At 35.7% G+C, this 27,475-nt stretch overlaps 1 protein-coding gene across 3 annotated transcripts in view; it reads right to left on the bottom strand.

Annotated features, from left to right (window-relative positions):
* The window catches only part of LOC306849264 (protein kinase C zeta type-like), a 111,502-nt gene that overhangs the window by 25,401 nt on the left and 58,626 nt on the right, over positions 1-27,475 (bottom strand). For all 3 annotated transcript variants that reach the window (XM_079384176.1, XM_079384177.1, XM_079384178.1), the window contains 10 exons: positions 23,674-23,759; positions 12,191-12,322; positions 10,862-10,958; positions 9,890-9,948; positions 9,533-9,721; positions 4,344-4,441; positions 4,015-4,101; positions 1,175-1,310; positions 980-1,067; positions 604-723 (listed from right to left, as the gene is read on the bottom strand). In XM_079384176.1, coding sequence (XP_079240302.1) covers positions 604-723; positions 980-1,067; positions 1,175-1,310; positions 4,015-4,101; positions 4,344-4,441; positions 9,533-9,721; positions 9,890-9,948; positions 10,862-10,958; positions 12,191-12,322; positions 23,674-23,759 — 1,092 coding nt within the window. The remainder of the gene's footprint in view (positions 1-603; positions 724-979; positions 1,068-1,174; positions 1,311-4,014; positions 4,102-4,343; positions 4,442-9,532; positions 9,722-9,889; positions 9,949-10,861; positions 10,959-12,190; positions 12,323-23,673; positions 23,760-27,475) is intronic.

Raw genomic sequence — 27,475 nt, 5'->3', positions numbered from 1 at the left:
TTCCGGTTGTGGAGAGAGATCCAGGTTCATGTCGTGTGTGTCTGTATGAATGAGAGTGATCCAGGAGCATGCTGCCCTCTCGGCTGGAGCACCAGAGAACAGACAGGGAAGCAGATGACCACACAGTCTCTGCTCTGGAGATGGACGGGAGGTGAGGAAAGGGGGGATGAAAGAATGTCTCATAAAGGAATGACTAAACAAATGCCAGGAAGGGCTCACAAATATTAAATTATATATATATATTACAAAATCATAGTTACAATTATCATAATTTTGTCAAAATATCAATTTTGATAAGTGATAGGCCATCACAAGGTAAAATTGACCAGAGTAACCATCTACCACAACTGAACATACTATAATCTACAACTTGAAGTTAAGAAAAAGATGCAGAGATTATTATATATATATATATATATCAGTCAGAAGGACTGCATCACTGTAAAGAATTTGAGTATGTTCAAAATTAACACCCAACAAGTGCCAAATGCAAGTAAAAAAAAAAATGGCTTTGGTAAATGAGTAAAACTCACAGTGGACAGTAACTTCATTAGGAACTTAAATACATAATACATAGTTCCAGTCGAATTCACAAGAACTCACCCTGGAAGAGATATTCCTCTGTGTTCATATCAGGATTGTCAGTGATGATGTCGAAGGGAGACCGGCCTGCCATCATTTCAAACATGAGCACGCCCAGAGCCCACCAGTCTACACTGAACCCTGAGAGAGACAGAGATAGCAAAAATGCCCAAAAAGTGTGAGTGTGTGTGTTCAATTTTTATCAGTGTGATTGACTTAACAGTTCTTAACAAATACAAAAAAAAATCTATATTTTATTATCCTTTCAGTAACTTTAATGACTTAGTCTTGTTGGTTTTTATTTGAATTCCTAAAATATTATTATATTACACACTGGGCTCTGTTTAACTCAGGATTATACAGTACTGATAGTGAGTATTCATGCAGTCACACCAACCGTAATCCTCTCCCCTCAGGATCTCTGGGGCGATGTAGTTCGGCGTCCCACAGAATGTGCTGGTGGTGTCACCTGGTCTGATTCCCTCCTGTAACAATTTACAAAATCTGTTACGAGTTCTACTCTGTGTTATGTTTTTTACTTAATCAGAGATACTTCTGTTCTAACACTATTTCTATTAGTAATAGGTTTTACCTTGCACATGCCATAGTCTGTAATTTTGATATGGCCATCCTGGTCCAATAGTACATTGTCCAGTTTTAAATCCCGATAAATAATGCCCTTCTCATGCAGAAAATTAAGAGCGATGCAAATTTCAGCCGCATAAAATCTGCAGGAAACAGCAAAAAAGAAGTCATTGGTAAAATTCATTATCAAACATACAGATGAGGAATAACTGAAGATGAATTGATGAATTACACATTTAACACAAACATGCTACCATTAAAACATTTAGGGTCGGTAAGATTTTATAAGCTTTATGAAATAAGTCTCACCGAAGCTCTATTTATTTAATAAAAAATATAGCAAAACATTGTAATATTGGGAAAAATTATTATCATTTAAAACAGCTGTTCTATGTTAATATATTTCTATTTATTTCTGTGATGACAAATGAATTTTCAGCAGCCATTACTCCAGTCTTTAGGGTCACATGATCCTTCAGAAATCAACCAATTTGGTGCTCAAAAAATATTTCCTATTATTTTCAATGTTAAAACAGTTGTGCTGGATAATGTTTAAAATGTACAAACATTTATTAGAAATATTTTATAAAATTATAAATGCCTTTACTGTCACTTTTGATTAATTTAACATGACCTTGCAGAGAAAAAAAAAATGAACAGGAGTTTATCTACATTTTGACACCATGTGTCAACCAATCAAAATCAACCATTTAACTATTGAGGTACTGTATAATAATCTGTCCAAACTATTAGCAATGTGACGAGTGTCCAATAACAAGCAATTAGCATTGTACACTAACAAAAACAGCGAAATGGCGTGATATAAACAGACCCAATCAGAACTTTTTAAGTTTAGTGTTCACTTAAGAGGAGGGGAATTGTGGACCAATGAGATGTCACAGTGGGCGGGGCTACTCAGCACAGTGCGGCAATCAAGGACACCAAGAAATTGTCAATTTGCTGAAAAGTCAATATATATGTGAAATCAACACAGGACATTAGATAAATATGTTTATACACAATTTTTCCAGATTTCCCCAAGCGGGAGCTGTGCTTCCAACTGTCAGCATTTGCCTGTTTAAAGTTAGAAAAAAACTAAGATAAAAAGAAAGAAGGTGTTTAAAGACGGATAAATGAACGGTGACATTTCCGATCAGGTTTCACGTCTGGCACTCCACAGTGTTCGCTTCATGTCGGCACGCAGCAAGGGCTCATGAGACCTTTAGGAGCAACTCATGAATATTTAGGCTCATTAGCCATAATTAGCATGTGCATTTGCAAATGTGTGGTGTGCAGGACGCATATTGATTGGGTTGGTCGGGGTGCGCTTGACTCACCTAATTAGCCCGTGTTTGATCTCAGTTTATCAGATGTGTGAAAGGGGGCATTACAGAAGCACTCTGATCAGTCGCTGTAACAGGATTCAGTGAGGAGTCATCATCATCTAACAGATCCTCCTGCCTCATAGACAGAGTAATATAGCCTGACAGAAGTGTATGAGATCTGCATTCAAATAAAGGTGTGGGTTTGGTTCAAACAATATGATGGATGATTTTAAGTTAATAAAACTACCCAGATGAGTCATGTTCTTTGAAGACTGGCATCTGCGAAGGTGCCAGAGCAAATGCCATGAGCCTGGCACCATAAACGTGGCTTAATACTTGCGCTCACTAGTAGCAAGTAGCAACATTAATTTATGACAATAAATATATACATAAATTTTACGAAAACATGAAAAATCGTACGAAACAAATTCTTTTTTCTTTTCTTTTTTTAAAAAGAAATGTAGTTTTTTATTCAGCAAGGACACATTAAATGAGGCAGTGAAAAATTTATAATGTTACAAAAGATTTCTATTTCAAATAAATGCGGTTCTTTTGAACTTTCTATTCATCAAAGAATCCTGAACAAAATAAACCACTTTTTTCATAAAAGTATTCAGCAGCACAACTGCTTTCAACACCGATAGTAATAAGAAATGTTTCTTGAACAGCAAATCAGCATGTCAGAATGATTTCTGAAGGATTGTATGACACTGCAGACTGGTGTAATGATGCTGAAAATTCAGCTTTGCATCACTGGAATAAATCAAATTTTGAAATATTAAAATAGAAAACAGTTAGTGCTGTCAAAACGATTAAATCGCATACAAAATAAAAGTTAGTGTTTACATAATATATGTGTGTTTACTGTGTATTTTTATATGTATATATAAATAAACACACGTGTAATATATATTTATATATAATACAAATATGTGATGAAATGAATATATGTCATATGTGAAAATGAATATATGTATACATAAATATTTCATAAATAAATACATATATTCGTGTGTATTTATATATACATAATACACACACATAAATTATGTAAACACAAACTTTTATTTTGGATGCGATTAACCGCAATTAATCGATTTGACAGCACTAGAAACAATATTTCACATTGCTGTTGTTTTTATTGTATTTTGCCCAGATAAACCTGTTTTAAAAAGTGAAACATTTCACCGACCCCACATTTTTGAACAGCAGTGTCCGTTTATTTTGCCATCATAACTATTTACTATTAGGTTATATGGTGAGTTGCATTTTATTATGTGCATTTATGATTGTTTTCTGAACTGTGACCCAGTTTTTGGTGAGCTATAAACCCACCAGCTGAGAATTTAAGTAAACTACTACTTCTGATCACTTTGCTCCTTTCTCCTTCATCCACCCATTCCATCCATTCAACCACACATCAATCTATCATACCTCACATAAAAAAGATGCCTAATTTAAATGACCTACCATATTGAAACTAAGTAAAAAAATGAAGTACATTTTTTTTATTTGCACACACCTGGCATGTTCCTCTGGAAGCTTCCGCTGCCTCTGCATATGGAACATGAGATCTCCTCCATTCACATAATCGATCACTAGAAACAGCCTGAATGGAGAGCAGGAGACACTCATTAAACTTATGTTTTGTTTTTTTCATTTTAGTTTTGTTTCATATGTTCTGTATGTGAGAGATATAATGGCTACTTTCATATTTAGTCATGAAAGAGACAACCTTGTTCCATAACCCGAAATCAGACTTTTATGGTTGCTTTTCTTGTGGCGAAGGTTTCTTATTTTGAATGTGCAACTGAAAAGAGGTTTGCTGAATGAAATACATTCTCCTCTCACCGGCTCTCTGTCTGAAAGCAAGAGTGAAGTCCCACCAAGAATGGATTGGTTGATGCTTGTTCAAAAACGTGTTTCTCTGTCTGGACCCAGTCAATGTCCTACATCAGAAAAAAAAAACAAAAAGAGAGAGACTTTTGACTTAAGAATAATGAACTGCAAAGGAGCATGACAGCAAGATGTTGCAGTGCTTTCTAAGAACTAGAGGAGAGGACATGACGTTTCACCACCTCTATTGGGGGACTATTGTAGGACAAAAAAAAAACCAAGCCTGTGTTTTCTGAGAAAAACCTGATCTATTGATCGTTTAACAGTGGAAAACACTTGGCACTATTGCATGCTGTCACTTTGGGGAGTCAAATCTCGGAATTAAAATGTTTTAAATAAGAAAAGCACCTTTCTCTTCTTCTTTAAAAAGACATGTACAGTGCAGAAAGGAACAGAGAAAAGAGAAACAGACATGTAAATAAATCACAAGATCAGTCAATAAAGGTATATAATGTACAGCATCTTTCATATAAACACCTAACACTTTTTTTTTTTATCTGTCAGAAGTTTTAATTTCACAGAATGTTACAAAACATCTGTATTGAGAATGCCTCTGGTTGTGAAGACACGGCCCAGAGATGTGTTGATAAAGTCAACTATTTTTGTTCTGACAACACTTTAACATTAAGCAACACTTATAATCAGCTCAAAGAATTCAAGAGAACGTCTCTTACCCAAGAACTGAAAGCTGAAAAATGACAATGAACATCTTTTTGGAGGCTAAGGGTGAAATGAGAGATCTCAGCCCAAACAAACATGCTTGTTTTTCTATCATGTCTGGAACTTTCTATTGGCGAATATTGTTTTTAAATCGAGCTACACTAAGGTCTTTCATCTGACCTTAGGCTTGACACTTACAGAAACCTTTGTGGGTTTTTAGATTTTAATTAGCATGTTTATTAAGTTGTTTTCCTCATAGAACATTCAGCTCCACGATGCAGGCAAAACCTGACCCACACTCACAAAGCCTGATTTCCAAAATCAGAGCAATTTAATTTCCTGGACGAGTAGAAAGCAGATCACAGGAAAGCAGTCTCGGCATAAAGAAATGAAGAGAAACAGATGATCTTTTTTTTTTTTTTCTATGTTTCTGTTTCTTTCCTTCCTAGTTGTCCTCCCCCACCAATTGAATAGTCAATCGTTCTGCTATAAGCCGCTGCTATTTCAAGAAACTTTTAGTTTTAGTTAACTATACTAAACCTGACTGTAGTAGACAAATAACATGGGCATTTATTAATTCATCATCAGGATTTGAAGCTAAAATGAATATGAATCTATAAAGGGAAAGTGTGTATTTTAGGTGCTGAGACTAGTCAGCATTTCTTTTAAGTTTTCTAGCATTTTTAATTTTTAACCACTTTAAGAGTCTGCAGTTTATTAATGCCCAAATCGCTCTCTTGATGCATATGAGGTGCATAAATGCATATATGATAATCAGGCAAGATTTTTTTTTTAAGCCAGTCACACATTGTGAATGCAGTCAGACTATATACTATATGTGACTATATACAGCACTGCGTTTTGTACCTTATTGCTTAAATACAGCATGTCAAACTGCAATTTGTTGCATGAAATGCCAAATTTAATGCATCATTAAATTTTTAGGTTCATTAAACCTTAATGAGTGTGAATGGTGCGTGCACAACATACATACACATAACACACATACTCTACAGTGAAACAGACGGAGAACACATTCCCTGAAGAAACGCCTGCTTTCCAGGAAGCCATTACATTGTTTGCGCTTATTCAGAGGTCAACTGCATGTCTCTGTCATTCTGGAAGGACCTCTGCTCTTCATGAACTTCATTCATGTGTGTTAGCTGACAGCCATGTGGCTTTATGTTCCTGAGCGAGCCAAGTTTACAAAGACACAATAGCTTTGACTGTACAGAGTTTACTTTGTGATGAATAGCTGCAGAGTTTGGTTTGTCTTTCTATTTGATGCCTGTTCACACATATCAGGTTTCCTTCCTGAGAGAGAAAAGGGAAGAAAGAGATATGGCTAATGCTACAGTGCATAGAAACTCGGGTTTCTCTTTTATTTGACAACCAAAGATAACAGAATAATGACTTTTAATGTTGTATTAGTGCTTTATTATAAATTCAAATCTCACTGCAATAAATAAACTACCGTTCAAAGGTTTGGGGTCTCTCATGCTGACCATGGCTGCATTTATTTGATCAAAAATATAGTAAGAACAGTAATACTTTCTAATATTATTACATTTTAAAATAACTGTTTTAATACATGCAAAGCTGAATTTTTAGCAGCCAGTCTTCAGCATCACTGATCCTTCAGAAATAATTTATAATAATTTGGTGCTCAAGAAAACATTAGAAATCAGCTGTGGTGCTTAACATTTTTACAGAAACTGTGATGCATTTTTGCAGGATTCTTTGATAAACAAAAGTTCAAAACAACAGCATTTATTTGAAATTGAAATCGTCTGTAACATTATAAATATTTGTACTGTCACTTTTGATCAATTAAATGTGTCCTTGCTCAATATAAGTATTCATTTCTTTTGAGAAGAAAAAAAAAAGAAAAGCTTTCTGACCCCAAACTTTTGAATTTACATATATATTCCTAGAATTGGTTTTCAATCTCAGGACATAATAAAAAAAAAAAACATCTGGTCCTTGGCAGGTCTTAAAATTTAGAAAATAAAACCTAAGAACAACAACACATGACAAAAATAAAGACAAAATGGAAAATCCATGCGTGACAAAGGACACCCTTACTGTTAACATAGGAATTAAGAGAGTAAATAACGGTCAGGTACTGCTAATCAAATGCCTTTGATTAACTGATCATCAACAAGTGTGAGCACCTCCATAAAAGCAGAAGTTTTGGCAGTTTGCTGGTCTGGAGCCTTCAGGTGTGTGTTAACACAATGCCAAGGAGGTAAGACATCAGCAGATCTTAGAGAAACAATTGTTGCCGCCATCAGTCTGGGAAGAGTACTACGGCCATTTCCCAACAATTTAAAGACCATCATTCTACAGTGAGGAAGTTTATTCACAAGTGGAAGACATTCAAAAGAGACACCAATCCTCCCAGGAGCAAATTCACCCCAAGATCAGATCATGTAATGCTCAGAGAAATGGCAGACAACCCAAGAACTTCATTGCAGACTCTACAGGCCTCAGTTAACATGTTGAATTATAAATTTCACGACAGTACAATTAGAAAAATTATGGGACAAGTATGGCATGTTTGGAAGGCTTGCCAGAAGAAAGCCTCCTCTATCTAAAAAAAAAAAAACATGGCAGCACAATTTAGGTTTGCAAAGTTGCATCTGAACAAACCAGATGACTTCTAGAACAATGTCCTTTGAACAGAGGAGACCAAAGTGGAGATGTTTGGTCATAATGCACAGCAGCAAAAAACCTAACCTGGTGAAAACCTAAAGAGCATATCAGCACAAACAACTCAAAAGTCACACATGCTGGTGGAGGGCTGATGATTTTGGACTTGTTTTGTAGTAACAGGACCTGGGCGCCTCACAGTCATTGAGTCTACCATGAACATCTCTGTATACCAAAGTATTCTAGAATCAAACATGAGATCATCCATCCGACAGCTAAAGCTTGGCCAAAACTGGGTCATGCAACAGGACAATGATCCCAAGCACACCAGCAAATCTAAAACAGAATGGCTAAAAAGGTGTTGCAACAGTCCAGTCAAAGTCCAGACCTCATCCTGACTGAAATGCTGTGGCGAAAGCAGCGCATAAACAAATGCCCACAAACCTCAATAAACTGGAGCAACGTTGTAAAAAAGAGTGGGCCAAAATTCCTCCAGATCGATGTGAGGAACTGATTAAGTCATACAGGAAATTATTACTTAAAGGGATAGTTCACCCAAAAATGAAAATTCTGTCATCATTTACATTTTTTTTCCTACTATGGAAGTCAATGGTGCCCCAAAACAGCCTGGTTACAAACTTTCTTCAAAATATCTTCCTTTGTGTTCAACAGAACAAAGAAATTCATACAGATTTGGAACTATTTTTGGGTGAACTCTCCCTTCAAAGTTATTGCTGCTAAAAGTGGAACTAAAGGCAGCTGAATCATAGGATGTCCTAACTTTGTCACTCATGACTTTTCCATTTTGGCTTTATTTTTGTTAAATAAATAATGACAAAGTGTGATGTTGTTCATTTGAGGTTTTATTTTCCAAATTTTAATACCTGACAAGGACCAGACCTTTTTTTTGTATTATGTCCTGATACAGAAAACCATGGAATTCAATAGGGTGTCCTAACATGATTGTGTGTGTAATATATATATATATATATATTTACTCCTTAAAACATTACAATAATATACAAACTTTCCACTCTTTCAGTTTTTCCAAGGGAAATTATTAAGCAAAAACCTAAAAAATAAATATTTACTTTGACAGTTTGAATGTGGGCGTTAACCAGGCTGTTTTTAAAACAGACTGATGCATGAAAATTATGTTGTGACAAAGTGAGTAATTTCACTCTTATGACAGTTTGAAAAGTTTTCCTAAAAAACAATCTGTGTATGCCGCATCTACAACTCCATCTATCAACTGGCCATCGCTCCAAAATGATTAATTTATTTCTATCTGCAGATGTTTGTCTTTTTCTGATGGTTGTTGTTTTTCTTTGATGCCATGCTTAGGAAAACATTAATACAAATGATTTTGGGCTTCATTTGGCTCCTAAAAATGTTATGAGGACAAAAGAGAAATGGAAAAATATATGATGCAAACAGTTTGCTAAACAGTGACCAAAGTGTCTTCATCTTTAGTATGAATGAGGATGTAGCAATTTAAAAGGAGCACAGTCCCACAGCACCATCTACAGGTGACAATTACACTCACACTTCCAAACTATAGTCAACTTTCTGGATTTTCACAGATTTGTAAGGCGCAACACATACACCACATTTTTAGCCACACAAACCAACAAATGGCATCACAGCAAACGAACGGCAAACAATATAATCGTCTATCTCGATTTTGCAATTTGACAAACAGAAAAAATTGCATTGTATACCTAAACAGGATTCAGTTAAACCTAAAATAAAAGATAAAGCGTAATTGTGATGAAACTGAAACTGAAACAGCCCCACCCTCAAGCATCATCACCACGACAACAGTCTGTTACCTCATCATCATGGACCAGCTCTTTCTTCACCACCTTCATGGCGTAAATCTGTTCGTTCTTCTTGAGTCGGACCAGCAGCACCTTAGCATAACTGCCCCTCCCAATGACCCGGATCAGGTCAAAGTCCCCCAGACCGAGCCCCTGAGAGATCTGAATCCCCTCGATACCGTCCACCACCGCCTTCAGATCCTGTGTGCACACAGTGGAAACAATTTATATCAAACACACTCAAAAAGGTGCATAAATACAGTGAGGTGTTGTGTTACATTTGTTCCTGACTTCCTGTACAAACTGTATGGATATAAAGAATGTGAATAAGAGCATTTGTACACTATTATTATTGGATCTGCGTCTTACCTCTGCGTCATCTTCAGCTTTCTCCACTTTCCGGTTGTGTGCTAAAAAAGGGACTGGAACTGAGAGACAGAGAAAGAGAGTTTTTATTATTAATAATATCAACAAATTAGAAGAGAGGATAGGAGAAAGTATTTTAACATTGAAATTTGAAAATATTTGCATTATTTCCCAGCAGCTGTATTGGTATACATTAGTTTGATGCAAAACATAATAATTATCAGCAATAATAATAATAATAATAATAATAATATATTGATTTACATATTAGGATAGGATAGGAAATTATTTTAACATTGAAAAAAATGAATTTGTCCATTAGATGGTTACTTTCAATGCAACAGTAAAAAACTTTTTTTTTTTTAAGTTTTCATGAAAATATTCTCATGCATCACTCAGCTATAATAATAATAATAATTATTATTATTATTATTATTATTATTATTATTAAGAGAGGACAGGAGAAAGTAAATCAACAGTAAAACAAATAAAATAAAAAATCCATTAATTAGTTTGATGCATCACTCAGAAATATTCCCGGAAGTCATTTTACACTTACATTAATTAGATTAACATCAATTACATTAAATGTTTGAGCGATTTACAAATATTTTGAAATCAGTGCAATTAAATCATTACAAATAATCAATTCAAAAGAAAAATTTGCTTCCACAAATCACTAAAGTGTGTTGAGTTCAGTCTTAGAATGCTTCAGCTAGTTGTGTAGTGTGTCCCCAGCTTAAGAGAAATGCGCAATGCTATCAAATCCCAGCAGAGGGAGCCACAGACTGGACTGTCTCTGAAGGATGAGCATGTCTTTCTCTCTCAACTGGGTCAATGTGACATTACTCACACCTAGCGTACTACAGTATCCTTCCACAGTCAGCAGTGCCCTCTGACAGATAGAGGACAGAATGACCCCAATACCCATACAAAAACAGCTTTTAAACACACACAGCGGAGATGGAGACCTACTTGTGTCTGTTTCCTCAGGGTCCTCAGGGGGGAGCTCCACTTCCTCTCCACTTTTATCATCGTCTACCAACGGCTCCTGTGATGGCATGACTGGATCCTGCAGAATGATACAGGCAAGCTATTTTTCAATGAGCTCTTTTCCCTCTCCTCTTTGGGGTTTCTAAATAAATATTTCACTTAGTTACCCAAACATGAAATCAAAACTGACCCTATTTACCTTCTTAAGAAGGTCTCTTATGCGAGATACATTTTTCTAAAGAAAAGTGGTTTATTTTCATAATCTTTCATCAAAATTCAATCACTTTCACAACCGTTGAAATGAAATGACGTAAGTAACACCACAGGAAAAAATGACCACGATATCACAGTTTGCTTTCCACAATGCAATGTGTTAAATCTCAGTGGATAAAATTATTACATTACTTCCCACTGAATACATTTTTCACAAAATATCACATTTTGAAATGCATCTGAAACGTTTCAAACTTTCTTGACCACACACAAAAACAATATTATGAATACATTAAAATAATGAATTATTATAATATATAGTTATACAATAATATAATATATAGCTATATAATAATAATTAAAAATAACAATAATATCACTATTAACAGATTATTAATATCAATATATACAATAATACTATATCATTTCTATATAATGTGTGCCTCTCTGAGGATATGGGAGTCAGTTATAGCTAAGTATTCTTAGATATAAGACCATAAATGTATAACTACAAAATGAGGACAAACACTTGTGAGAAAGTGAGAGACAAAAAGATCTACAATGAAAGGAGGTAGCCAGCAGGAGAATGACAGAATTGCTTCACAAAATGAATAAATCTCATCAGCTTTGGAATCTGTTAGAAGAAAACCTGAGGTACTGTAGGAAATCTGAGGTTTGATGTCTTCTGTCATGTAAATAAACCAGAAGTGCATTGCTGAATATTGAATTTCTGACATATGAAACAACTGTAGTGAACTGAAGATATAGTGCACAGACAGTTTCCAGTCTGTGATTTCAACATTCTGTGTAAGCTCAGAATCAGGTCAATTCAATACTGACAAGACACTGTTATCATCTGACAGATTTCACAAGGTCGATCTCTGAAACATTGTTAGAAATCCCAACAACACTCTTGAGAAGTGAGAAGAGAGGAAAACAGTCTTAACAGCTCAAAAACAAGAAGAAAACAAAAAAACGATGAGCTTATTTGAATGAAATGACCAATTATTTTCTAAGTTCAGTTTCAGACTTTGATTTGAGAATCTCAGTCACAACAGACAGACGATGAATATATTTAGAGCTGACTGAAAGACTCACCATATGCCTTTGACAGGTCAGTGGGACGAGCTTGTGACAGCGTTTATGGACCAGTAGCTTGCAGTTGATACACTTGTAGCCCTGGCGCCCCAGTCCCCATATCCTCTCGCTGCAGTGGCCACAGTACGCTTTCTGAGAGACACAGACAGACATGATTACTGAAGTTAGACTAGCCTTATCTATGATCCATTTAGCAAGTCGAAACACTTCAATGAATGAGTAAATCAACAAACTATGAAAGAAAAAAGGGATGTCCTACAGATATCACATGAGCAGATAGCACATATCAGCTGAGTAATGCATTCTGGATTCAAAACCAGCATAAAACTAAAAATGAAAAAAAAAAAATATATAAACTACCGTTCAAAATTTGGGGTTAGTAAATGTTTTGTTTATGTTTTTTTTAAGAAATCAATACTTTAATTTAGCAGGTATGCATTAAATTGATCAAAAGTGACAGTAAAGACATTCATAATGTTTTAAAAGATTTCTATTTCAGTATAAATGCTGTTTTTTATTTCTATTCATCAATGAATCCTAATAAAAGATGTGGCACAACTATTTCAAACATTGATAACAATTAGAAATGTTTCATTAAATCAGCATATTATTATGATTTCTGAAGGATCGTGTGACACTGAAGACTGGAGTAATTGCTGCTGAAAATTTAGCTTTGCCATCACAGGAATAAATTATATTTTCCAAAAATTATATTAAAATAGAATATTTTACATTCATAATATTACTGTTTCTACTGTTTGTTTGTTTTTTGCTCAAATAAATGCAGACAAGCATAAGAAATAAAATAAAATAAACATTTAAACTATAAGGAAAATATAAATAAATATTAACAACATTAATACGCATAAGAAACATTAACATTTCAAAAGATTTTAGAAAAATCATACCAACCTTAAACATTTAACCGGCAAATAAAATAAAATAAAATAAGCATTTAAACTGTAAGGAAAATATTTATAAACATTAACAATTTTGACGGGAACACTGGCAAGATAAATAGCATGCATCATACTTAATGTACTATATTTATTATATGTGTTGCTAAAATTGCAAGCTATATGCATACCTGTACATATTTAAGGCCTAGCTAATGCTTTCAACAGATTTTGTTAAAAATCCAGGCACGATCAGAGGACTGTGCTGACAGCGCTGTAACCAACATTAAGGTTTCAAATGCACACACACACACCTGCTCTCGCACACTCAAGCTCAGTTTGTTGTGAGGTTCTCCATCTGTTCACAGTAAAAAGTGCTACATGAATGCATGATAAAAATATAGAAAATAATACTGGTGGAAACTGTGGAATCATCAACAAAATAAATACAGCACAGGCGAACAAGGGCAAGACCAAGAAAGATGCTAAAAGATCACACCAAGCAGAAGTCTTCAGTCAAGTTGTCCACCAGGGGGCCCTCTAACAGCAGGACTTTGGTGCATCATGTAGCATAATCCTATTAAAATATGCTAATCTTTCATTATCAGACATGCACTTCCTCTGACAGTTTCCCCTCTCTGTCATAGCAGATAGCTGAGCATCATCTGTTTAACAGACCTTCAACAAACCCTCAGAGAAGGACTCTCTGGATACAAGATGCTCTTCTTGTCAGTGCTTGACGTTTCCTCCGTGTTCCCTGACTCTATTTCTCAGCTCTGTGAGCATGTCATGATCCCTGTGCTGCTGGTGAGTTTTTAGACAGCACTTCCTCACCATCTAAGGAGATGTTCACCTGCCGCTGTGATTTTTCCGTATCTCTGAAGCCTCCAGCCCTGATGAATGACCTACATTTTCTTGCCGCTTTCCATCAGGTGCTCATTTTATGTAACTGGGGTTAAACACTGAGAAATCAGGGCTCGAAATAGCACACGTTATATCTAGAGCTTGAAACTGGGAAAGAAATAAACATGTTCCTTATGATTAGGGATGTGAAGAGTAAAGAATTGTAAATATTCCAATTTCTTAATGGTTAAGTTAATAATTATTTTAGCACTCGAAAAGATAAATACTTAATCAGAATCAGAAAAAAATACACTTTCCATCAACAAATGATGATATTATTTTAATAATCAATACATTTAAAACATTTTTGTTGTTTACATAATTTAATGACTTTTCAGTGGCGTATGTGATTGATTCACTAAAAGAACCGGCTCATAAAAGTCATTCATTCAGGAATTGGACTACACTGCTCGTGCTGTATATTATGTTTTTGATTTTGAAGAAAAAAAGGCTAAAAATATCATTTGTTTGGGAACTGGACTACTCTGGTTGCCCTATACAGTTTGCATAGTATGATTCACTAACAAACAAAATGGCTCAGAACTGTGATTTGTTCAGAAAATCAGACTACACTACACTGGTTGTGCTGTATATATTTAACTCACAGAAAAAGAACTGGTTCAGAGTCATTCTTTCAGAATTTATTTTGTTGAACTAGCACTAAAATCATCCTCCGTTTCTTTGTGAAGCATTAAATATCCCAAAATGTCTGTTTTGTTTCCCACCAACAAATCTCAAGAACCTCCTCAAGGACGACTAGAAGGCAGCATTAGATCACCCATCAGCGGGAAGCGATCAAAGAAGAACATCACGGAGACACCTGAAGCTATATGCAACAATTCTGTGTCGTTATTCTTAGAAATGTGTGCAATCTTTCATATAAACAGTCTCTTTCTTCATCTCTCCCCCTCTCGCATCTGAATCCCAGCACAGCTTCCACCCCATGGACTTTTTTAACATATTGAGCCAGCGCTGCTAAGCAAATGCAATGCCAGGGAAACAATGTGTTTCTACACCCATTTAAAACACATCAAGTCTGCACATATTGGGCTTCCATTCAGGAGAGTGGATTAAACTTTAAACTCAACCCAACAAATTGTCCCCAACAAATAGCAAACATTTAGCACAGCTGAGCGGATGGGGCCTTCAGGGCTGAGCATGTGCCCCACGTATCCCAGATACAGCAGGAATAACATGGGAATGTAAGGAAAGACCCTCTACACTCAGAAAACTTGAAATTACTGCTTCTTCCCCTGATCTATGAATGCAGCGACTGAAACAAACAATGTAAGAACAGACTCAGAAAGGCATATTTAGTCACTTGGTATTTCTGGGCTTCTATACTGTAAGCACCAAAAGACCATTAACATATGATCACCACATTACCTATATTAGGTAGAAAAAACTACTTGTTTAAATCTCAATGTCAGAGAAAAGGTGGAAAATTTTCAATCTTTTAAAATAAATTATGACTGTTCTTGGTGCAAAAGCCCTTGATTAAAATTATAATTGGACTTCAGAAAAGAAAAGAGGCTTGTTATGAAATTGGCCTCTTGAAATCTGAAGTATCAGTGGGTGGGATAGAGTGATGTCCCAAATTCAGACAAGAGAGCAGCTCATCTCTAGCCTTTATCATTTACAATTTTACCTTAAATTAAACTGTCAGTTGATTAAAAACTTTACATAAATTTATTACATGATATGCAAATTAATATAGTGAATTAATTGCAATTATAACACAAATATTAATATTTGCTAAAAAAAAAAAAAAAAAAAAAAAAAATTCGCCAGATAATTCAAAGACATTGTGGCAGATGAGTAAATCATAAATGAGCAAACAGACAAAAAGTGGTCAATATATAATTTCCATATTAATTAATTGCTTATTATAAATAAACAATAGCACATTAAACTGACAGCTCAACTGATGAATTAATCACATGATGTGCAGGTTAATTTAATAAATTGCATTTACATCACAAATATTCATATATGTATCCAAAAATCCATACACTGTAAAGAAAATCAACTCATTTCACATTAGAAACTTTAGTTCTGTTGCTGTCTTAAATTTTAAGTATAATAAACTTGGTTGTACAAGTAATTTCAATGTGAATTATATTAAATCGACTTTAAAATCAAGTTGAATTTCATAATAACTTATAAAAACGTTGATAAGTATTTTGATAAGTAATGTAAAGTTGCCATGACATACTGATCAAATCATTTTGCAGTGTATATAAAAAGAAAGAAAGAAAGAAAGAAAGAAAGAAAGAATAAAAAGATCATTCCAAAGACAAAAAGTAGTAAATATATTGTTTCCATATTAATTAATTAATTATACTAAATTAATGCATTTAATTGACAGCTCTAATCTAAATCCCTTCTCACACAGAACTGGAGATAGACAAACAGTGGTTGAAAATGACCAGAGACCAGCCTTAAAAAGTTAATGCAAAACTTTTAACCCAGCAGAAGAGAATCTGTCTCCTTTTTGCAACTCACTATTTTTTATGAGGAGCAGGGAAAAGCAGCAAGAGAGGATCAAACATTAATGTCAGTCATTTTCACATGCGCAATCCCCCCCACCCACACACACACACACACACACACACACACAACTGAGCCATAAGTGGGACACTGATGATAATTACAAGGACCTGAGGCTCTTCAGAGTGGCATCATCTGTGAATCTCTGAAGAATGGAAGTGATCGTCCGCATTGAGTGCTGCCCTCAGTCCCATCATCCCAAAAACAACACACACGTTCGGATCACACACACCAATCACATTCTTAGATACATGATCGCTCAGATTTCAAACAAACAGGGTTCACCAAGCAGAGTTCACTTTGAAAGGAAGGCAAAGCATGCTTGGCAGAACTAGTACAGAAAGGCTGAAAAAGGAAAATTGCTGCGAAAGACATTTTAATCGAAAAAGCAGTGACAGAAAACAAACACACAAGCCAGTAAAAATAGTCTTTTTGCTCACACAGTAGAACACCATGTTACTGCTTCAACAGGAAAAATGTGAGAAAAGCATGAGAGAGGTGGTTTCATTCTGTTCCCTCACGACTTGGCAAACGCTCGATGCACCCTTGCAGCACTGCAGCACTGGATTAGACTCATCATAAGGATTTACCCGAGATGCCTCACAAGTGATACAGCCGGGATGGATTTCTGAGTGCTGGATGAAATAGCCTTCCATTTACGCTGTGCTCCATGACATTAATTTGATAGGGATTTTGGCCAGGAGCTCTTAAACAACTGCACACAGAATGCAACGGAGGTAAAAAGCACAATCTGTCCTATGAAACAGAACATGCCTTAAACTAATGAAGACACTGAACACTGCAGTTTGATCTCTTTAGATCTCCGACCTCTCTCTCTCTCCATGTGTGTGAGTGTGTGTGTGCGAGCAAGTGATGTGTGTTGGTTAGTGTGCATCAATTAAAGCAGTGCATTAATATGGAACGGTGATTAAACTGACCTGGAACTACCTGTGCAGTTAAACGAATTTAATCAACACCTGCCAGCCAATCAGAATCGAGTATTCAGACAGACCATGGAAATATATTGGGGGGGGGACCTATAAAATCTAAAATGAAATCTAAAATCTATAAAAGGTTAACATTAGTGCTGTCTGTCAATCGATTAAAAAAAATGAAATCACACATTTTTCTGTAATTAATCATGATTAATCGCATATTTATATTGCCATAATTTCACCTTGAACCTCCAAATCAATGTAGAAACAGCAAAGATAGTAATTAGAGGCCATTAAAAGCATATTTTAAAATATACTAATTAGCCTATTATTAATGCCGTATTGATACCAATACTGCTACTGGTGTCTCTTATTAAATGGATTTTACCTACTAATTATAGCCATTCAACATTACAGTACAATTGAAAGCCATTATTTTTAACATTTAATAGGCCTAGGCTCTGAAATAAGTGATTTTAAAACAATATTCACATAAACTATCAATTGTTTATGCATAAACTATACAGATTCATCTTTATTCAAGCTACAAAAGTTAATCAGCGACTAGAGCAGTCGAGTGATTTCTCTTTTTCCTTTGTTCTTTGATTTACATCAATTACAATAGTGCTCCTCTGCACTATATATATATATATATACACATCTATACATATACACATATCTGCACAGTTTTGTTTTATTTAACTGGTTTGCACTCTATCTGCCATGTGCCTTATGCCACTTTATCTATCTCTTTCTTTATTTTTCTACAATGTCCTCATTTGTATATCTGTATAGTTGTATGTACATATGTTTAAACTGTATTTATCTGTATTTGAACGTCTACTGTCAGTGTCTTAAATGTTAACTGTATGCACCAAGGGTCTGAGAGTAACGCAATTTCAATTCTCTGTATGTATGTGCCGTACATGTGGAAGAATTGACAATAAAGCAGACTTGACTTGACTTGACTTGACTACAGATGCACGATGCAGATCTAACACATACCCTATTTTCTCCAAACTCTTTACGGTCTTTTAAGACTTTATAACTCATTTAACGTTTACAAGGTAACACGCCAAAACCGCATATTTTGACATGATTGTGTGTGTTTTGGTCCATTGAAACGCTACTGGTGCACTGTCTGGAGCGGCTCTGCGTATGTGTTCAGCTGAACGAGCACTTCACTGCACCGTTTAGGCGGCGTAACCCCAGGTAGGCTATGTGTCGCCACATTCTCGGGTTATGAACAATAAAGAAGGGAAAAGTTCATCTTCCAAAATGAAGCATTAATATCTTCTCAGATAAAAGTTATTAGAACTGTGTCTAGGGACAAGCTGGCCATCACACTGCTCTGACCGTATCAGCCCGTATGTAGCCTATATTTGATTCGCTCTTGTTGCTTATGACAGAAGCTAATCACAACGATATTGTCTTCGGAAAATATTATTTTATTCACTTACGTCAGAAACAGCGAATCCCTTTTAAAAGTGGCTGTTGTTTTCACTACATAGCATTGTTATGTTTCGTAAAAGTTTTACCTGCCAACTGGTGACTGACACTGTTACATGTACTCACCAACACAGATTTTTACTAGCATTTGGCACTTGGCGAGTGTTAATTTTAGGCTATTTTTGTTAATTATATATATATATATATATTGAAAATAGTCATGTCAAACTAAACTTCATCTTTTAACAAATCTAATCAATAACAATAAAACATTATAAGTAGATGAAAATAAAATTACAGAAAAATGATGACCCCTTTAAATTGTTATCATTGATATCTGAAGGTGAAAGTGAAGTGTTAAGTGTTTGTTATATTTGCCAATGGTGTTGAAAATACAGGTCAGTTGGCTAAGAGATGAAAGAAACCTGGGCTCGGTTTTTATCGACCGCGTCCTCAGAAGAGCCGAGATGAGTGAAGTGCCTGGAAATGATCTCAGCGCATTACCACACACACATACACACACACACACACTATTAAAACACTTACCATTAAAACAGTGCTATGACTGTCTAGAGTTTGCGCATGTCAATAATCCATCACTTAATGTAAGTCATTTGAAACCGCCACTTTGTTTTCTTGCGTGTTAAGGAAGGCCATGCTAACAGCAGAGTTCAGAGTTTAGACAAGGTCAGTCCTTCATAGCCTGAGCCAAGCTTTAAGATATCCATCTTTCATTAAATATCCAGAAATAAACTTCAAATAAAGTCCTCTGACATTCTCCCTTAAAAAACAATATCAAAAAGATATAAAAACCACAAAACACTATAAAATATGACCATCCCAAGAAAATGTCTCCATTTCTGTAACAGCTGAATTGCAGTTTGCGGTGTTTTAGTGGCTGTTTCTTATATTACAGGTGCCTGATGTTTAATTACGCTCAAAAGCTCCAACGGTCTGTCTGATACACCACAGATGCCACACCTGCTACCTATCGCCACAGCAACAGATGCCAATTTCCTTATTTATGACATCATAAATTTATCTCTGTGAACTACGGACTCACATTTGAAGAAAATCTGCTCCTCTTTTCACTTTCAGACACAACACATGCTATCAAAAACAACACCGACGAGTGGAAATAATCTCAGTAAACGGCACAAGTCTTGTGTCGTTCCACCACATTACCGGAAAATATTCTTCTGGAAGTCTCAAGAGGCTTTGAAATGCATTTGTATTGTTTATGAGAAGGATGTCATGATGATTCAATAGAGTGGAAAGGATGTCAAACACATATGATGGATGAAAAACACATGGAAACAGCGAGGAAAGGATGTGAAAGATAAAAGTGAATATTTTGTAGCCTTTGAATTGATTTGTTACAGTGACTGTACATGCCCTGGTCTGTCTCAGAGGGCTGAGATCACAGAGAGAAACAGAGAGACAGAGATCCAGAGGTGCTGATGGGAGGTAGGGAACGAGTCAGATTCTTAAAGGACGGACAGAGGGAGGAAAAAACATGACCTACTTCTGTTCCATCCCTTGTTTCTATGGAGAACAAGAGGAGAGAGAAGTGGAAAAGTAGCAGGAGGGCAGAATGTTTTCTCAGAGAGAGAGAGATGACAAATTAAGAAAGACAATGATCACTGTCTGGCTATAGAGAGAGGACGGCACAGACAAAGATGGCAGCCACGAGAACAGAGACTGTGTTCACTGTGCTACCAGAAAGAGCTGGAAACTTACTGCACTGTGATTACTATCACACAACATTAGAGCTGCATATTTCACCAAATTCCAACAAATTCAAATTTTATGGCATTACCAAATGCAGAAAAATTAAGTCACATTTTAGGGGAAAATCCCAAAATGATCACAACAGCAGCAAGATATCTGCCTGTCACAAATCAAGACTGTCAGCCAGTGGACAAAACTGAAGCAAGATCATTTCTTGCATGTTGTACAAAGGTGTTTTTTTGTTGTTTTTTTTAAGCAATGTCTTAAAAAAAATTATTGTTTGTGGCGGAAAAAAAAAGAAGGAAAGAACTAGGTATTATGCAAAAATGTAGTATGCTACATTATTGTCACCTGAAGTTATAATGCATGTGAGTGGCATTTATTTATCTTTATAAAAGTGTGTGTGTGTGTGTTTGTTTACAAAATATCTTCATGGAACATGATCTTTAATTAATGTCCTAATGATTTTGGCATAAAGGAAAAAAACAATAATTTTGACCCATATTTTTTGGCTATTGCTACAAATATACCCCAGCGACTTCAGGCTGGTTTTGTGGTCCAGGGTCACAGACACACACATACATATATATACATACATAAACGTGTGTGTGTGTGTGTGTGTGTATGTAGATATGTATATATCTCACACACAGTCTCTCTTATGTTATTTTGGTGTTCTTTGTCTGGCACATGCTCTGCTCAGTAGAAGAATGAAGACTGCTGCAGGAAGAAGTCTGCATTAACATAATACCTCCAGGGATGAGATGTATGTGTGTGTGTGTGTGTGTGTGTGTGTGTGTGTGTGTGTCTATATATATATATATATATATATATATATATGCACTAGTATGCTATTTTGTACAATAATTTTGTAATTCTGTTTGGTGCTACTAATGGTGCAGAAATTACACACTGTATCTTTAAACAGCCACGTTTAGCTTGGTTAAATGTGTTTTACAATTACAGACTCAAATGGTTGTTTGGGTTAAGCAGTTTTTTGCCCTGTCAGCAGCCTGACATTAGAGCTTTTCACGAAATCTGATCTAAAAAGAGACCCTCTAGACATAGCTTTATATGATTTTGGAGCCATGTTTCTGCTTAGCTTGATGATGTCATCCTGCAATTCTGCCATGTTGTTCATAATGTGGTCATACATCGATCACCTTGTTAAAATGAGAGAAATGAGAAGAGTAATTTACGCACATTAACATGTCACACACCTGCTGTGAGTGGGAGCTATCTGAGGGCGCTGTGCTCATAATGTGTCTCTCTTCCTCTCTCTGTTTTCTTCTTATCCTCTGTCTCTGAGAAGCATTGAAACTTCTCCAAGAAAAGGGACATTTCAGCATTCGCAAAAATAGCACAGGCAAAAAGAACAATGTCCCTCTCCGTCTCTCTCTGCTATCTTTGTTCCACCCGATCTCTCTTCTATCAGTCTCTATTATGTTGTTTTGGTGTTCTTCGTTGTCTGGCACATGTTCTGCTCAGTAGAAGAATGAAGACTGCTGCAGGAAGATGTCAGCATTAACATAACAATACCTCCAGGGACGAGATCTGATTAAAGGTAGGGCATCGCTGCATAACAGAGACATTGCACTCGAGAGCCTCACTCCTTGCCTTTATACAGGATTTCTAATAGTCAGTATGATGTGTTTTATTCAAGCACTAGATCAGGTTGCAGTTGAAGAACTGGGGCTAAAACCAAACACTGCTCAAGCAGACCACTATCTCACCAAAAAAAAAATTGAATTGCTTTCTCCTAGTCAACAGCTCAACAGATAATGACAGATATAGTTAAAGAGTCAGTTGTTTTTTATAATAGTCTAACACTTGCTACTACAGCTAAATATGCTAACAGTTGCTAACATCTATTCAATACACATACATGTATTGTAACATCCAGATATTCACTAGATATTATTCAGCATGACAGTCACTACAACATCCAAATGTTACTACAACAGCAAATCAAAACAGACACTAACCACTGCAGATATTTAGCAAAACAGCCACTACAACAGCTAAACATGCTAACAGCCACTACAACAGCTAAACATGCTAACAGCCACTATAACAGCTAAACATGCTAACAGCCACTACAACAGCTAAACATGCTAACAGCCACTACAACAGCTAAACATGCTAACAGCCACTACAACAGCTAAACATGCTAACAGCCACTACAACAGCTAAACATGCTAACAGCCACTACAACAGCTACTTAATCATTTACTGAAATAAATGACAAAAACAAAAAAAAAGTAATTTAAAGGGAAGGGTTAGACAACAGAAATAGATTTAGTATATTCGTATATGAATCAATTAAAAGTACTGTTCACAAGTTCGGGTTGGTACAATTTTTTTGTTTTAATGTTTTTGACAGAAGTCTCTTATGCTTTTCAAGGCAGAATTTATTTGTTTAAAAATACTGTAAAAACAGAACATTGGGAAATATAAAATATATCTGTTTAAATATATTTTAAAATGTAATTTATTCCTGTGATGACAAAGATGAATTTGCAGCATTACTCTGTTTGTTGATTTACAGCTCAAGAAATATTTGTTTTGTATTATTATTATCAGTGTTAAATATTTTTGTGGAAACTGAAATACTTTTTTTTCCAGGATTTTTTGGGGTAAATAAATGTCAAAATAACAGCATTTATTTTAGATTTTTTTTTTTTTTTTTTTTTACATTTTAAATGTTTTACTGTCCCTTTTGAGCAATTTAATGCATCCTTGCTGAATAAAAGTATGCAAAAATAAAATCTTACTGACCTCAAACCTTTAAACAGTAGTGTGTATCAGTATTATAATAAAAAATAGGTAGATTGTATTTTAACATAACTAGGAAATGTCTACTATAACAGGACACTTCTCGTTTTATATGTATGATATTTGCCATAAGACCTATCAACACATAACAAACCTTACATAACAAACAAAGTGGGAAAACACATTAAGTATCCAATCAGACACCATTATTCATGTTGGAGAAGACTAGAGGACTTTAACTTACCCTGTTAAAGCGCTTGGCCTGGAAGAGGTGTCCGTTCACCCGGTACAGCTTCCTCCATCGTCTAGCTCCACGGCGGTAGATCGATTCTAGGTGAGAAAGGAAACGGTTGTATAGGAGCAGCATGAAGACTGAAGACCAGAGGAATGAAAAAAATCAATCCCAACACGGAATGAGGGAAGTGGATTCAAAGAGGAGTGACAGAATAAGGAAGATAGACAGAGTTATGGTTGGTCTTGACCCTGAACGTAGATGGATTTTAACTGCGACTGGATGAAAACATGTCCAACTCAAAAGCCACGGAAGAAAGCTATCAATCCCTCCCTCTCTCTTGCTCTCTTTCGTTGTGTCCCTGTCTCCATCTGACCCACCCTCCTCTTCTCGCTCTCTCATTTCTTTTCTCTTGTCGTTCTATTCCCTGCAGCATCATTTTGGTCACATGTCAACTGTCTAATGCAAAAAGTGACAAGCATCTACATTAACCTAAATTGATTTAACTAGAATGAGATTCTGATCTGCTGCCTAGGGGTTTGTCTTTATGTCTCACCACCTTGACAGCATGAACGATGACATTTTTGGGAGGTTTTTGAGCAGACCTAATTGACCAAAATACTGACTGCATCTGAATTTACACACTTTAAATATCATTACCCTAAATATTATGCTAAATTAAGATTTATGTGTCCAAAATAGAGCGTTGAAATAGTATGCCAAGGTTCTCATGTCAGTCCAAACCTATCTGACTTTCCGTGGAACAAGATATTAAGAACAATGTTTTTGTCACAATGAAAGCCAATAGGGTCCAAAACAACATTGTATGGACACTTTTCAATCTTTTTGACAAAAGTCATGCAGGTTTAGAACAACATGAGAGCAAATGATGACAGAATTTTCATTCTCATTGTCCCTTTACGTTAAGTATCACCTTAAAAAAAGAACTTCGCTGATTTTCAACCAGCTTTGCATTGTTACTTTGTCTGTATTATTAGTAAATGTGTATTATTTTCCTGTGTCACCTTCACCAAGATATCCCAGTGTTAAATAAATAATGTTATTTAAACTCTTTTGAAAGGGTCAGTCAAACATTGTCCTCACTGGTGACTGGTGTACCTCAGGTAGCCCTATTTCTCTCTGTTATTATAATCTTATCTAATGTTCCAGTTAAGATGGCAGACCATCGTCATTTTCAAGCGTAAGGGAGAGGCTGAGAATTGTGCTCGAGCCCTGGAGATTTGCTGTGTCTGCTGCCGTTTCATGTTTCTGCCCTCGACTGCAGCTCAGTTACGTAAAACCGATAAATACTGAAATATTGTCGAAACTTTCAAGTGTCAGCCACTAATGAGCACCGGAGGAGATTCAAAGGCCTGAGACGCTTGTGTGTATGAGAGAGAAAGATCTAAGCAAAATTAGAAAATTAAAGTTTGCATTAAACCTTCAGAAACTAATGTGTGGCATAAAGTAGTGCTTGAATATTAAAACATAACTCCAATAATAATATACATTCAGCTTTGGAGTGTACTAAACTTAAAGTGTAAACGTAAAACAACATTCATAACACATACACACCACACAAACAAACATTCAGGCATTCAAAGTGTCTTGCATCTAAACTACACAATATGAACGATTTATTAATAGAACAAGACAAAGCTGAAATCCACACAGTGTTTCAGAGGAATAACTGATGCCCCAACAGAGAATGAGGAGAGGAGCAGAGTTTGAAACTTTAACAACAAACCACATGAGGCTGACTTGGGAAAAACTGTCATGACTGGCATTGTTTTATATGGGCCAGACATTGGGTGGATTATATAATACAAAGAAAATCTTGGACAAAGAAAATCAAAGAACACATGGAAACAAATCAGAATCTTGTTCCTAAAGAACCATGTTCTTGTCATTTGGTAGGCTGGTTAAACAAGTGGTGTTACTTCTGCCACAGAGCCAACGGTTTTGATACCTGCATCACTCTATAATTAATAACTTACATAGTTTGTCTGCATATAAAATTACAAATGTCATTTTTGTAAGTGACATGCCAAGTTATAGGTACAATAAAATACTAAAACGTCCTTCGGTATTAGAGCCCGACCGATATATATCACCTTGCATATAACATCACCTTGATGTTAGTTTTCACATGCAAAAAGTTTAATGAATTCAATCATAACAAAGATCACTAACATTTAAAATTTAGGGATTTAGGGGTTGGTAAGATTTTCTCTTATTCTTTCTCACCAAGGCTGCATTTATTTTATCAAAAAATACAGTAATATTGTGAAATATTAGTATGATTTACAATAACTGTTTTCTGTTGTAATATATGTTGAAATATAATTTATACCTGTGATGACAAAGCGGATTTCTTCTTATGATTATCAATGCTGAAAACAGTTGTGCTGCTTAATATTTGTCATACAATCATCATACATTTTTTCCAGGATTTTTTGTTGAACAGAAAGTTCAAAAGAACAGCATTTATTTGAAATACACGTTTTGTAACATTATACATGTATTTAATGCGACTTATAATTCATTTAATTAATTTCAATTATTTTTTACTGACCCTAACGGTATATATATTTGAATGGTAAAGTACATATTGTGCATCATATTACAGATCTTAAATATAATAGCAATAACACCCTTTTAACTTAGAGTAAGACTACTTTATGTCCATTAAAATTGGACTTAAGTAAAAAAAAAACTAAAAAAACAATGCTACAGAAACATATAGCATGGCACGCTTTAAATTTATATATTTCTTAGCTGATATTTTCCAACAAATGTTTGAAACAGCCAGACTCTACCGTATACTCTACCTTCTTCCAGCAAACAAAACAATTCACAATGTTCCTCTCCTTCAACAAAGCAGTGACAGACCTCAACAGAACTACAAACGATCATCCCCCTCACAGAACACAGCGCTGCTGCAACTCAAGAACGGCTGCTCAGGAAACAGCTACGTGTTTGCTATCATAATCATCCAGATGGCCACAGAAACACCTGTTCTTCGACCTGTATATATCTGAAGCCCAGCTCGACATCTTGGTTCAGAAACTGGCCACACAGCAATGCTTCATTTCTGAAAGTCAGAGATGAAATCATGTATTTTGCCGCAGTCGGAAATGGCCTCATAAAATCCTATAAAACCAAAGCAACTGTAAACGTAAACTTGGCTCTGACTTGCACTGGAAAACTTGGCATCTTTCATGACATGTTAGTGATTTTGAGTCACAATGATGCATTCAAGTGATTCACTCATGAAAGAACCGCTTTTAAAGCCTCTTTCCCGCTTGAGTGGAGTGGAGCTGATACCAATCGCCTGGAAACGGCCTGGTTGAGGGTGCGGCAGGCACAAATTCAATTTTTCCATCATTGCCATGGCAACAAACCCTCTCTCCTGTGCCACGTGTGGCAGATGCCAGCAGCTCTGGTGGACGAAGATCCGGCCGTGAGAGTCGACACTCAGGCAAACACACTACATGCAATAATAAACTGAACATCCAGCAATGTCTACAACAAAAACAAAGCGGTTTGCCAAATGTTGTGCAACAAAACTGACACATCACAACGAAGAGCTCCATTAAATCTGAACAGTGTCTGTTATATATAAGTGGGTTGGTTGGTAGATATTTGCATCACAAGTGCACATTTTTTCATTCCCCGTAGCTTTAACTGGTAAAGCATGCTGCTAACAATGCCAAGGTCATCGTTTGAGTTGCAGAGAACACATAAATCAACAAGGTTTGCCTTGAAAGTTGCTTGGGATAAAAGCATCTGCCAGATACAAAAATAATTCTCC

This window comes from Barbus barbus, assembly GCF_936440315.1.
Source record: "Barbus barbus genome assembly, chromosome: 29".
Classification (NCBI taxonomy): Eukaryota; Metazoa; Chordata; class Actinopteri; order Cypriniformes; family Cyprinidae; genus Barbus; species Barbus barbus.
Note: the sequence above shows the minus strand (reverse complement) of the source record. Positions and strands in the feature narration are given on the sequence as shown.